Genomic DNA, 12029 nt, shown 5'->3' with positions numbered 1-12029 from the left:
AAATAAGATGGTTCATTTGAAATGAACCCTTCTCAATTGGTAGATGTTGCTTTTTAAAGTGTTCAGCAGGGCGTCCCTGGTGGCGCAGTGGTTAAGAATCCGCCTGCCAACGCAGGGGACACGGGTTCGAGCCCTGGTCCAGGAAGATCCCACGTGCTGCAGAGCAACTAAGCCCGTGCGACACAACTACTGAGCCTGCGCTCTAGAGCCCGCTAGCCACAACTACTGAGCCCAGGAGCCACGACTACTGAAGCCTGCATGCCTAGAGCCTGTGCTCTGCAACAAGAGAAGCCACTGCAATGAGAAGCCCGCGCACCGCAATGAAGAGTAGCTCCCGCTCGCCACAACTAGAGAAAGCCTGCATGCAGCAGCAAAGACCTAACACAGCCAAAAATAAATAAAATAAAATAAATTAATTAAGAAAAAAAAATAAAGTGTTCAACAGGGAACAACAACAGAAGAAAGAAGATGCAAAATGAAGCCCACTTTTTTGGCAGTGGCATTGAATTCCCGGAAGGTGAGTAATTGGAAGAGAGGTAAGTCACCGTTGGGGTGGGAACAATACACCTGCTGTAAGGAGGAGGAACATTGGAAAACAGATTGCCCTAGGCTAAAACATAAGAAGAAAAACAGAGATGAGAGCCTCTCGTACGATAGAAAGAGAGGAACACTGGTGAATGAAGAGGCCAGGGGCTCCCTTGGACTTGAGGTGCCTAATTCCCTACAGGAACCCCGGGTGAAGCTGACAGTGGGGAATGAGCTGATTAACTTTCTGATAGACCTCACCCTGAAGTTTTTCACCGGAACAGCTTGGCATCAGAGTCCCACGAGAACACACTTTAAGCCTACAGATGGTGCTCAGGAAAACCCCAGGAAGGGAGACAGCTCTTCCCCCATGCTCCCCACCCTCCCCAGCTCAATGAAAAGGGAAGACCAGAAGTGTGTGCTAATGGCACCCCAGGGAGGGCCAAAAACACACGACCAACACGAATCCCATTAAAAAGGGACGCTGGGAGGTGAGCGCCCTCGCCCGAGTGGTTAAAGGCACGGCCGGTCGCGGGCGCCGCTGGAGAGGCGCGGGCTCCGAGAGCACCATGAGACCCGAGGCAGCGGCCGGAGCCCAGGAGGCACAGGGATGCATCTGTCACTGGCGTGGGGATGGTCCCCAGGGACCACCACCGCCACGCCTGAGAGCCAAACACCATGGAGACCTTGTATCCTGACCCCCCAGGTTGCTGACCCCACCAGAATTGGAAGCCAGCTTGAGGCTGGGTATGACCAACAAACCTTTGGATTGAAGGGGGCCTTTGGGTTTCAGCATCCTGTAAGACTTTATTTACCCATTTCTAAGCATCAACAGTATCTGCAGAGTTCTGGGGAGAAGGTGCTGGCCAGTTTCCCTGTGCAAGCCACCATTCACTTCTATAACAATGAGTCCAATTCAGATGAGCAGGAGGAAGGAACCCAGCCCTCCCACCTTCAGTGTCAGGAGGCGCAAGACGGCCCAGGAGGAAAGGGCAGAGACCGGCTGACAAACCCAGGATGGCAACCTGGAGGCTGCAGTGGCCTCAGTGGTAAGGGTTCGCTCCACCACCCTGACTCTCCGGAGGATGCTGGGTACCCCTCATCCAAATAAGTGTATTTCTCCTGCACCAGACCAACCTCACATGTGCCCTATGGGACAGCCCTTGGGGACAGACGCTCCAGGACACTTTGCATTTCAACTGGGTGTACAAGGACTTGACTTTCTCTGGCCAGCACCCCACTCGTGGCAAGGACTCAGCTTTTACTAATCCTTCTCCTACTGATTCTTTGTGCCTCATTTATACCTTTGAGAAAGGATTCTAGGACCAAGAGGTTTGCATCCACATGGGTTGCTATCAGGCGGGGCCAACTTTCAAAGTACGTTCAGCAGTGTCACGGTGCTGATCAAACAACAAATTATTCCATATCGATTAATAACCCACCCATGCCTCTCACTTAACCTGAGACCCTTTATTTGGCTATTTCCACTTTTGTAAAAATGATTCAGATATTGTCCGAGGTTGATGTGGTTGCTTAGTGACATTCTGAAAAATAAAAACTTATTTATAAAAAACACACAAACACACTGAATAATTTCCATAAAAGTAACAAAAATAAAAAGATAAGGATTTTGGGGGGGACCATTCTGGATAAAAACATATATGATGCTTGTCTAAGGGCTGCGTGTATGAATAGAGAGACGAGCTTTAACTCTTAGTTGAGGACCACTTTGGGCTTATTACTTGACTAGAGTAACACTGTTTTCAATCAAAGTACCTAATGTAATATTATTTTCAGCTTTTTATATTTTGATGACCAAATGAGTGTATTTGTCAAGGTTTTTTACTTAACGCTTTTACATGTTGTTGTCTTCCCAATTTCTACTTGAAATATTTTGAGAGACAAAAAAAAAAAAAAAAAAAAAGGGACGCTGGGACAATCTCCTCTGAGGCAAGAGAATCGCTTCTTCCATTGATAGACTTGTCAAAATACCAGCCAGTGTATTCAGGAAAGGACAAGGTGAGGGCCGAAGAGTGGGGTTTCACTTGGACCACACCTCACCTGGCTGGAAATGTAGTGCACAAGGAATTGTTTTGATCTCTGAGGCATCTTGGGCACTGTGCTGCGGCACATTCACAACAGTGTCCATTAGGGAGAGATGCCACCTTACAATGGATTCAAAAGTCAGGGGAGGGGCTTCCCTGGTGGCGCAGTGGTTGGGAATCCGCCTGCCAATGCAGCGGACACGGGTTCGTGCCCTGGTCTGGGAAGATCCCACATGCCGCGGAGCGGCTAGGCCTGTGAGCCACAACTACTGAGCCTGCGCGTCTGGAGCCTGTGCTCCGCAACAAGAGAGGCCGCGACAGTGAGAGGCCCGCGCACCGCGATGAAGAGTGGCCCCCGCTTGCCACAACTAGAGAAAGCCCTCGCACAGAAACGAAGACCCAACACAGCCAAAAATAAAAATAAATTAAATAAAAAAAAAAAAAAAAAAAAAAAGTCAGGGGAGTTCCCAGGCAGTCCAGTGGTTAGGACTTGGCTTTCACTGCCAAGGGCACGAGTTCAGTCCCTGGTCGAGGAACTAAGATCCTGCAAGCCACTCAGCACAGCCATAAAAAAAATTAAAAAAATAAAAGCATATAATGGGGCTAACCTACAAAAGACCATCCAGCAAGTCACTCAGAATTGCATGATTTGTGCTAAAAATAACCCAAAAGCGGCTATTGGACCTCCCCAGATGGGGACCCAACACAGGAACCTGCACCACTAGGCCTGAACTCAAATGCCTTGAGCTGCAGGAAGTCAAGTCTGTTGAAATGCACAAAGAAAGCTTTGAGTAAAGCCCTTCCTGGGGTCAGTGTGGGCCTCAGTGTGTCAAGAACGTGTCTGTCAAAGGTGTTTGTTGTGGCAGTGTGGCTGATGACAGCAAAAGCGACCCGCTGATGGAAGCAGCTGGCTTCACAGCTCAAGGGGATTATCTTGAACCATCAAGGCCAAATCAGTGCTGCACGTGCACCTGTACCGAATTGTCACAGAGCTCACATTGCTTGCAAATTTGCTGGGCTGAAGAAGATTGATCGTTCTGGGGGACAAGCTGGAAGATGGCCCCCAGTTCTTAATCTGGGGATGCTGCCATCGTTGATATGGTTCCTGGAAAGCCCATGTGTGTTGAGAGCTTCTCTGACTCTCCTCCTCTGGGCCATTTTGCTGCTTGTGACATGAGAGACAGTTGCTTTGGGCGTCATCAAAGCAGTGGACAAAAAGTCAGCTGGAGCTGGCAAGGTCACCAAGTCTGCCCAGAAAGCTCAGAAGGCTAAGTGAATATTATTCCCCAATACCTGCCACCCCAGTCTTAATCAGTGGTGGAAGGATGGTCTCAGAACTGCTTGTCTCAATTGACCATTTAAGTTTAATAGTAAAAGACTGGTTAATGATAACAATGCATCATAAAACCTTCAGAAGGAAAGGAGAATGTTTTGTGGACCATTTGCTTTTGTGTGTGGCAGTGTAAGGTTCTTAGTTTTTAAAATCAGTACTCTTTAATTGGTTAAAGCCCTCCTTGAGGAAATTATCCCGATTTGGATTAAGGCATTGGAACTACATTCGTCCTGGAGACCACAATCAACAGGAAAAACTGAGAAAGTGAATGCTAATTTGACTTGGGATAAGGCCTTACCAGTTGCCCTGCTGTGAATCAGTGGCTCCCAGAAGCAGGCTTAAAATAAGTCCCTTTGAAATGTTGTGTGGTAGGCCATTTCAGGTGTCTGCACAGGCGAGAGAATCTATAAATGCTCTAAAAGACCTAGCAGTTGCCAACTATGTTAAACCTTTGGGCACTATACTAACCTCTGTTCATGAGGTTTGCCTCCAACAGGTCTGCCTATCCAACTGAAGTAAATGGTAATTTCATTGTAGCTGGAGAAGCATCAACCTATTTAATTTTGTCCAAATAAATAGCACAGGAATTTAGTATATGTATTGGGAACTGGAACCAAAACTCAAGTCTAATTACAAATTAGACAACAAAGTGCTAAGGGGTTTCATCACATTCAAATACTTGGAGATAAAAAAGGAAAGATTCTAAGGAATATTCGTTGCCCCATTTAGCCGGAAGTAGCCAGAGCAGTCTTCATCACTTTCCCCACAAAACTGTGGAATGGACATTGACGGTGGGGAATTGTAATAAGGAAGAACCTTTGTATTCTACTACAAGTTAATCACTAAAGGGATGTTGCCTATAAGCTTAAGTTACACATAATGGCCCATCTCTGGGAACCCTGCCTCTTGGGTAAGGAACGTAAAGCTAAAATACCTTTGTTTAGCTCACAGGAAACATCCTGACCAGGTCCACCTGTGAATGACTGCAGGCAGGAAGAAATTAACACATTCCCTCCGGAGGCTGACCGGAACCAGGGAATACTTGGCTTTACTCCCTCCCGTCTTAGTATAACAGAAGTCTGAATTCTCAGTCAGCCAAAATGGTTCTTTGGGACACAAGTCCACCATCTTCTCGGTCTGCTGGCTTTCTAAATAAAGTCGCTATTCCTTGCCCTAGCAATTCATCTCGATTTTATTGGTCTGTGTGTGGCGAGCTGTACAAGCTTGGACTCGGTAACAGGCCATCCACACAGGGCTGGGTAGGTGCCTCTGTTAACCTGTTTCTGCATGACAGACCACTCTAAAACTGAAGGACTTGGAAGGAATGATAGAATAAGAAAACCACCATTTGGCAACCAACACAGTAAATAATTGTTTCAGGCAGGTTTCTACCCATGGATGCTAAAAGTAGTGGGCAAAGGTCTGATGAGAAATAGGATAGTTACCTGGTCTCAAAATATCTCCCTACAAGATACGTAGTCATTTCAAAGGGGAAATAGTAACTTTCAGCAGAGAAACCTGGTGGACCCCACCTTAACCTAGTGAGTAAGTTAACATTTCCAAGCATGGGGCAAATCTACATTATGTCCCTCTGGACAAAGAACCAGGTCACTTTAGTGTTCCTGCCGAAACTGAAAATGAGGGGCATTCCACAGAATAATTGGCTAGCGTCTCCAGTGTGTCAAGATCATGAAAGACAAAGACTGAGGCACTGTCCTAGATTAAAGGAAGCTAACTAGACGTGGCAGATGCCATGTGCGATTGTGAGCTGTATCTGAGACCAGGAAAAGGACATTAGTGGAATAATTGATAAAATTCCAGTAAGGTCTGCAGATAAAATAATTCTGTATCAGTGTTAATTTCCTGATTTTTTTGCTCAGTGCCCTGGGATTATGTAAGAGAATGTCTTTGTTTTTAGGAAAGACATACTGAAGTATTAAGAGGTAAAAAAGTCATGGCTAAAACAGTTTATTTCTCACACTTCTGTGAGTGGCTGGGCACTTCTCTACTGGTTTCATCAGGCCTGGCTCACGCGGCTACATTTGCTGGTGGGTGGGCTGGGCTGGAAGTGCCCTCACACGTTGGCAGTTGGTGCTGAGTTGGCCGGGGCCCTCGGCTCTCCTCCATGTGGCCCTTCATCCCCAGGTAGCCTAGACCAGCTTGTATACGTGGTGGTCTCAGGGCCATGCTCCAAGAGGATGAAGGTGGAGCTGTAAGGTATCTTGAGATCTGGGCTCTAGAACCACCATGGTGCCCTCTTGCCCACATTGTACTGGACGAAGCAAGTCCCAGGGCCAGGCCAGATCCATGGGTGGAAGTAGACTCCACCTCTTCCCGGGAGCAGCTGCAAAGAGTGTGTGGCTGGATTTAGTCTCCCACACTATTGCCCCATTGAGATGTATGGGAGCAGATGCACCCTTTTCCAGGCCCCTGTTAGCTTCTCCCTGATGCCAGGGTCTCCTCATACAGAGCCAGGGTCAGAATTTTTGCATAAAAGGAGCATGGGGAACAGTCCAGTTGGAAGAGGGTTGGTTAATGGACTTGTTCTCAAACTGATGACAAAACAAAATTATTTTATTGAGGTATATTTGCATGCAGAAAAATTCTTATTTATTGGCATACAGTTATATGAATTTTGACAAATGCAGGCAGTTGTTATCCCCACAATCATGTCCCCTTGTAGTCAGCGCCTCCTTACTCCCAGCCCCCAGCAGCCACAGATCTGTCTTTTTCCCTATAGTTTTGCCTTTTCCAGAATGTCATATAAATGGAATCACACAGTACGTTGCCTTGTGAATCTGGCATCTTTCACTTAGCATAATGCCTTTGAGATTCTCCCATGTGGCTGCATGAATCAGTAGTTTGTTTCTTTTTATTGGCTGAGTAACACTCCGTTGTATGGACGTACCAGGGTTTATTTATCCATTCACTCACTGAAGGACAATGAGGTTGTTTCTAGTTTATGACAACTGTGAATACAGACACTGTAAATGTTCATGTATAGGTTTTTGTGTGAACATAAGTTTTCATTTCTCTAGGGTAAATACCCAGGAGTGGGATTGCTGGTCATACAGTAAATGTATGCTTAACTTTATAAGAAACTGTCATACTGCTTTCCAGAGTGGCTGAACCATCTTACAGTCCCACTAGTAATGTATGGGAGTTCCTCCAAACCCTCGTCAGCATTTGGTATTGTCAGCATTTCCTGTTTTAGCCGTTCTAATAGGTGTGTAGTGTCATCTCATTGTGGGTTGAATATGCAGTCTCCTAAGGAACACCAGTGCTGATCATCTTTTCATGTGCTGTCTTACCATTCATATATTTTCTTCAGTGAAATGTCTGTTCATATTTTTGTACATTTTTGAACGAGTTCTTTTCCATTTTTGACTTTTTATATATTCTAGATCTAAAGATACATGGATATCTTTGTCAAATGTGTTTTGCAAATACTTTCTCCCAGTTTGTAGCTTGTCTGTCCTCTTAACAATGTCTTTCATGAAGCACAGTTTTAAAATGAAGTCTGGTATTTTATCAATATCTATCAATATTTTCTTTCACAAACAGTGTTTCTGATGTTGTATCTAAGAAATCTTTGCCCAACCTAAGGTCAGAAGGATTTTCTCCTGTGTTTTCTTCTAGAAATCTTACAGTTTTAAGTTGTACATGTAGGTCTATGATCCATTTTGAGGGCTTTTGTTCGGTATAAAATGTGATGTATGGGTTGAGGTTCATTGTTTCTGCATATGGATGTTCAATGTTCTAGCATAATTTGTTGAGAAAATGATCATAGAGCAGATCCACGGGGACTGTGTGTGTGTTTGGATGGTTGGGCAGTGGGAGGGGCAATAGAAATTACTGAAGGGCAGCGCTAAGGAACCCATCTGGGCACCTTGAATGTCCAACCTTCCCACAGGCAGTGGACCATCAAGCAGGCTCTGTGAAAGAAAAACCTTCCGTGGACCTTGCCAGGCCTCCTGTGGCTACTGTTTAACACCTTGGGTGAAAATAATCTTTTCTTATAACCACTGAGGGTTCGAATGCTGCTCCAGGCAGGTTGTGCCAACGCAACCTGTATTGATGGGTATATGGTGGGTGGGAGCTCCTGACAGCCTCGTGGACTCCTTGCTGTTGAGAGGAACTGGGTAAGATGCTGCAACACCTCCCTGCTGGGCAGGAATGGAGCAGGGTCTGGCAGAGTCTTCAGAGCAGGGTCCAGAAATGAGGGGGCAGGATTCGTCGTAGCCTTGATGTGAGCAGGGAGGACGAAGCTGGGAGTGCGGAGGTCCGGTGATGTGGGGCCCGCTCTCCCGAGCACACGCTGGCACCTTTCTCTCCGTGGTGAGAGGGCCTTGCGGGGGCCCTGCTTGGCCTTGGTGCCAGCCATTCTCCTTCTGGGATTTCTGTCCCGAGGAAATAATCAAACATGTGGACCGGTCTTTGATGGCAGAAAACTGGCAACAGCCTAAGTGCTTGAGGACTGATGTGATGAAAGAAATTCTAGGCTCATTCTCCCGGTGGAATGTTGTGCAGCTTCTTAAGGGGTGATGGGAAGGTACATGGTGTGGTCGAGAGAATGACTGTGAGATCCTGTCGGGAGAGAAAAGTGGGTTATAGGACAGCACATATGTACAATGGAGGCATTTTTGTAAATATTAGATGTTCCAGTGAACATACGTATTGTGTTGTTTACCTTAGTACTTCCAGAGCCAGTTCCTTCTGTAACCAGCCTTTAATTCCTGCAGCTGTAGAGTCAGGGTTTTCTTTTAGTCAGAAGTCCTGCCCTCCTCTCCCAGTGAACCTTTTTTCAGGTCCACTGCCAAGGAGCTAGGAGCTGGGGGAGGGATGTCCGAGGGGCTGCGGAGGAGGGGGCGGGACCAGCAGGAGAAGCAGTGGGGCAGCTGGGGTGGGGGACGCCCCAGCAGGCTGCCGTCCTCTGTCCATGTGTCTGGCAGTGGGGGGGCCTTTTGTAGCTCCGTTCACACGTCCTGGCTCCCCACTATCACCAAGGGCCATTGTCTGCCGATGGCTCCTTGGGAACCAGTGGGTTTAAAATTTGAACTAGTCATGATACCCTTTATTAAAATGAAAACTAGGCTGAAGGCCACTGTATAAAACGGATGTACATCCAACAGAGGTGCTCTGTAAAGGGAGCTGGTGGCCTGGGCTCGGTCCATCGGGGACCTCCTTGTCTCCACACATACATAGCAAGCCCTTGCCTCATCTCTGAAGACAAAGGCCCAGAGGAGTATTCTGTGGCTCCAGACAGTCTTGAAGCAGCTGAAATTCCTGTGCCCAGGTGATCCCTCGTGGGCAGGAAGCAGGGCTGCTACTCTCCCATCCATCCTACACTCAGCTCAGGGCCCGGCCCAGAGGAAGCGTTTAGGAAAACAGTTGTTTGATGTACTACCTCCCGTGGGGCACCATCTGGGCCATGTCAGAAGCCCAAAGGAAGTGTGTGGGGGTGGGTGGCTGGCTGACTGGATGCAGAGGTGATGTTCAAAACATTTAACCACTCAGTGGTCCAGACTCTGATCAACTATTAGTTGCTACAGTAGGAATGGAATGGGGGTTTCTGGCAGAGGGGCTGGGGCAGCTGAGGCCTTGAGGAAGGCGCTCAAGGGTCTTGGCATGGTGGCAGTTTACCACCCAGGACGGGCGTATTTAACGGTCTCAACAACCGATGTGGCTGCACGTCACCACGGATGGAATGATGGATAGAAAGACAAAAGGATAGAAGGACAGCCGGATGGAGGGAAAGGCAGAAGAGCGGGTGGGTGGAAGGGTGGAGGATGAGTAGAAAGAGAGGAAGATGGATTCCGAGGGAAAGACAAAATACAAGAAGGGATGGAGGACGGATGGAAAGGTAGAAGGATGAATAGACTAGTGGAAAGTCGGGAGGGTGGGTGGAAGGCCATTTGCACAGAGGTTAGGTGGGTTCCAGAGTAAAGCCCTGGGTGACGGCCTGGTTCCGGCCCTGGACACCCACAGGTAGTTTCCTGGTGCCCTACGTCATCATGCTCGCCGTGGAGGGCATGCCGCTCCTGTACCTGGAACTGGCCGTGGGGCAGCGCATGCGCCAGGGCAGCATCGGCGCCTGGAGGACCATCAGCCCCTACCTCAGTGGCGTTGGTAAGTGCGTGCTCCCCAGTCCTCTCCCGCCTGTGGACCCCCAGACTGTGTTTTGGGCAGGAGAAGGTGACGGGGGGAGTCCCTTGGCAAAGCTGCTGGAGCGAGGGGCAAGCATGAGGCCCCAGAGAGAGCCCTTGAGTGGGGCGGGCAGAAGGCCCAGGAGGGGTGCCATAGAATGTGGGCTGAGAGGGGCCGGATTTCTTACCCACAGGACGGTGAGAGAGGGAGGAGGCACAGCCTCTGGGGAACTGATGCCACATTGCTTCTCTTCTCTGGGGCTCAGTTTGCTCATTTGTAACAGGGAAACAGCTGCCCAAGAAAGGAGCTGTAACTCAGTGTCCTGTCCAGCAACCATTCTGGGAACCCGTATAACGGCTCCCTCTGTCAGTGAGCCCCTGCCCTGTGCCAGGTGCTGGCCTGTCTGTGTATGTGTGTGGGCTCATTTAATCTTCATCGCACCAGAGAGGGTGTGGGTGCCATTAACATCTCCAGTGCATGGAGGCCGAGGCAGAGTGGGTGGCAAGAGGGGCACTGCTTTCCATCCTGCCTCCCCTGAGTTGCTTTGAGCCAGTGTCCGGGGTGCCCGCGGGAGATCTTTGCCCGACCTGTGCGGCCCTCCTGGGCCGGGGCTCCTCTGCTGAACTTTGACCAGCAGTGGCCACGGTCTGTTCTGCTCACCTCTCCCACCCCCCAGGCAGAAAGGGGGACAGGAAAGTTTCAGGAGCAAGGAGGATATGAACTTGGGCGTGACTTAGTCTCAGATGCAGAAGAACTGTGTCTGGTGGCCTCACAAATCACCTCCAAATCGAACTGCCTCCTCATCTTGAATGGCTGTTAATATTTAACACAGAGGTGTGTGGTTTTACAATCGGCCCGAGTCATCAATCACAGAGGGCTTCTCTGAGGCAGCATTTGCTGAATAGGAAAAATACCAGATGTTGGTGCCAATTGGGGATGCTGGTGAATGTTTAACAACCAGCTCAGGGAGGTGGAGGGGGGAGGGGAAGGCCTGGTTGTAGCATTTACTGATACTGGTGGTGTAACTACTGCCACCACGGCCACCGTCAACTTCTAAGGAGATGTCCCGGAGCATGGGGCTGGGCAGAGAAGTGCACAGTGGCTCTCAGGGCTGGTGAGGACCAGCTCCAGAACACCACTGGTTGTGGAGCAGCCCTCTCTGTGCCCCGGGTCCCCCGAACACCCCCACTGGTTCCCGGCAGGCCTGACCAGGTCAGGGGTAGCCCCCATCCCCTCCACTCCTGACACACATCCTCACACCCTGTTCCCTGCCACTGCTGGGCAGGGTTTGGCACAAGTGACCCAGCTTCAGGTAAGCCAAGGAGAGAGCAACTGTTATGTCTGGCATCAGTGACAAAGTGCTTCTCACACTAGGTGCGAATCCTAGTTGTGCCACTTAATAGCTGTGTGGTGTTGGGCAAGTGCTGTGTCTCAGTTTCCCTCTCTGCGAAGTAGGCATAACGTCGCATTTCACAACATCGTTGTGAGGACCTAAGCACATCAAAAGAACATCACAGGCCTCACGTCCCAGAAGATGGGGAGGGAGGTAGTGGAAGAGACTAACCCTTAGAAAGTGCTCGCAGGTGCCAGGTCACGAACCTGGTTTTGCCGTCCCAGGGCGGGCACTGCAGGCGTGTCCTGGGGGCTCTGGGCGGGACCCCCGCTGCCCGGTCCAGGCAGGCGGGGTAGGGGCCGTCCTCAGCACCCTCTGCGTCCTGTCCCTGCAGGCGTGGCCAGTGTGGTGGTGTCCTTCTTCCTCTCCATGTACTACAATGTCATCAACGCCTGGGCCTTCTGGTACCTCTTCCACTCCTTCCAGGTGAGCGCACCCGAGCAGGGGTCAGAGCGGGAAAGGGGGAGGGCAACAGAGTGGCCACTGCCGGCGCATGGGTGGAGCATGGGGGCAGCAGCCTCGAGGGAGTCAGGAGCTGTCAGGAAGTGGTGCGAAGGGCTGGGGGAGGCTGGGCGCCCCCAACCAA

General features: G+C 49.5%; 1 protein-coding gene and 1 pseudogene across 2 annotated transcripts in view; both read left to right on the top strand.

Annotated features, from left to right (window-relative positions):
* Positions 1-12029, top strand: part of SLC6A20 (solute carrier family 6 member 20) — a 97939-nt gene that overhangs the window by 56638 nt on the left and 29272 nt on the right. For both annotated transcript variants that reach the window (XM_059939421.1, XM_059939422.1), the window contains exons 2-3: positions 9892-10032; positions 11778-11869. In XM_059939421.1, coding sequence (XP_059795404.1) covers positions 9892-10032; positions 11778-11869 — 233 coding nt within the window. The remainder of the gene's footprint in view (positions 1-9891; positions 10033-11777; positions 11870-12029) is intronic.
* On the top strand, positions 1095-1636 carry LOC132374114 (protein ripply3-like; annotated as a pseudogene).

Source organism: Balaenoptera ricei, chromosome 11, assembly GCF_028023285.1.
Source record: "Balaenoptera ricei isolate mBalRic1 chromosome 11, mBalRic1.hap2, whole genome shotgun sequence".
Classification (NCBI taxonomy): domain Eukaryota; kingdom Metazoa; phylum Chordata; class Mammalia; order Artiodactyla; family Balaenopteridae; genus Balaenoptera; species Balaenoptera ricei.
The sequence above is the reverse complement of the archived record's forward strand: the minus strand, read 5'-3'. Positions and strand labels throughout refer to the sequence as shown.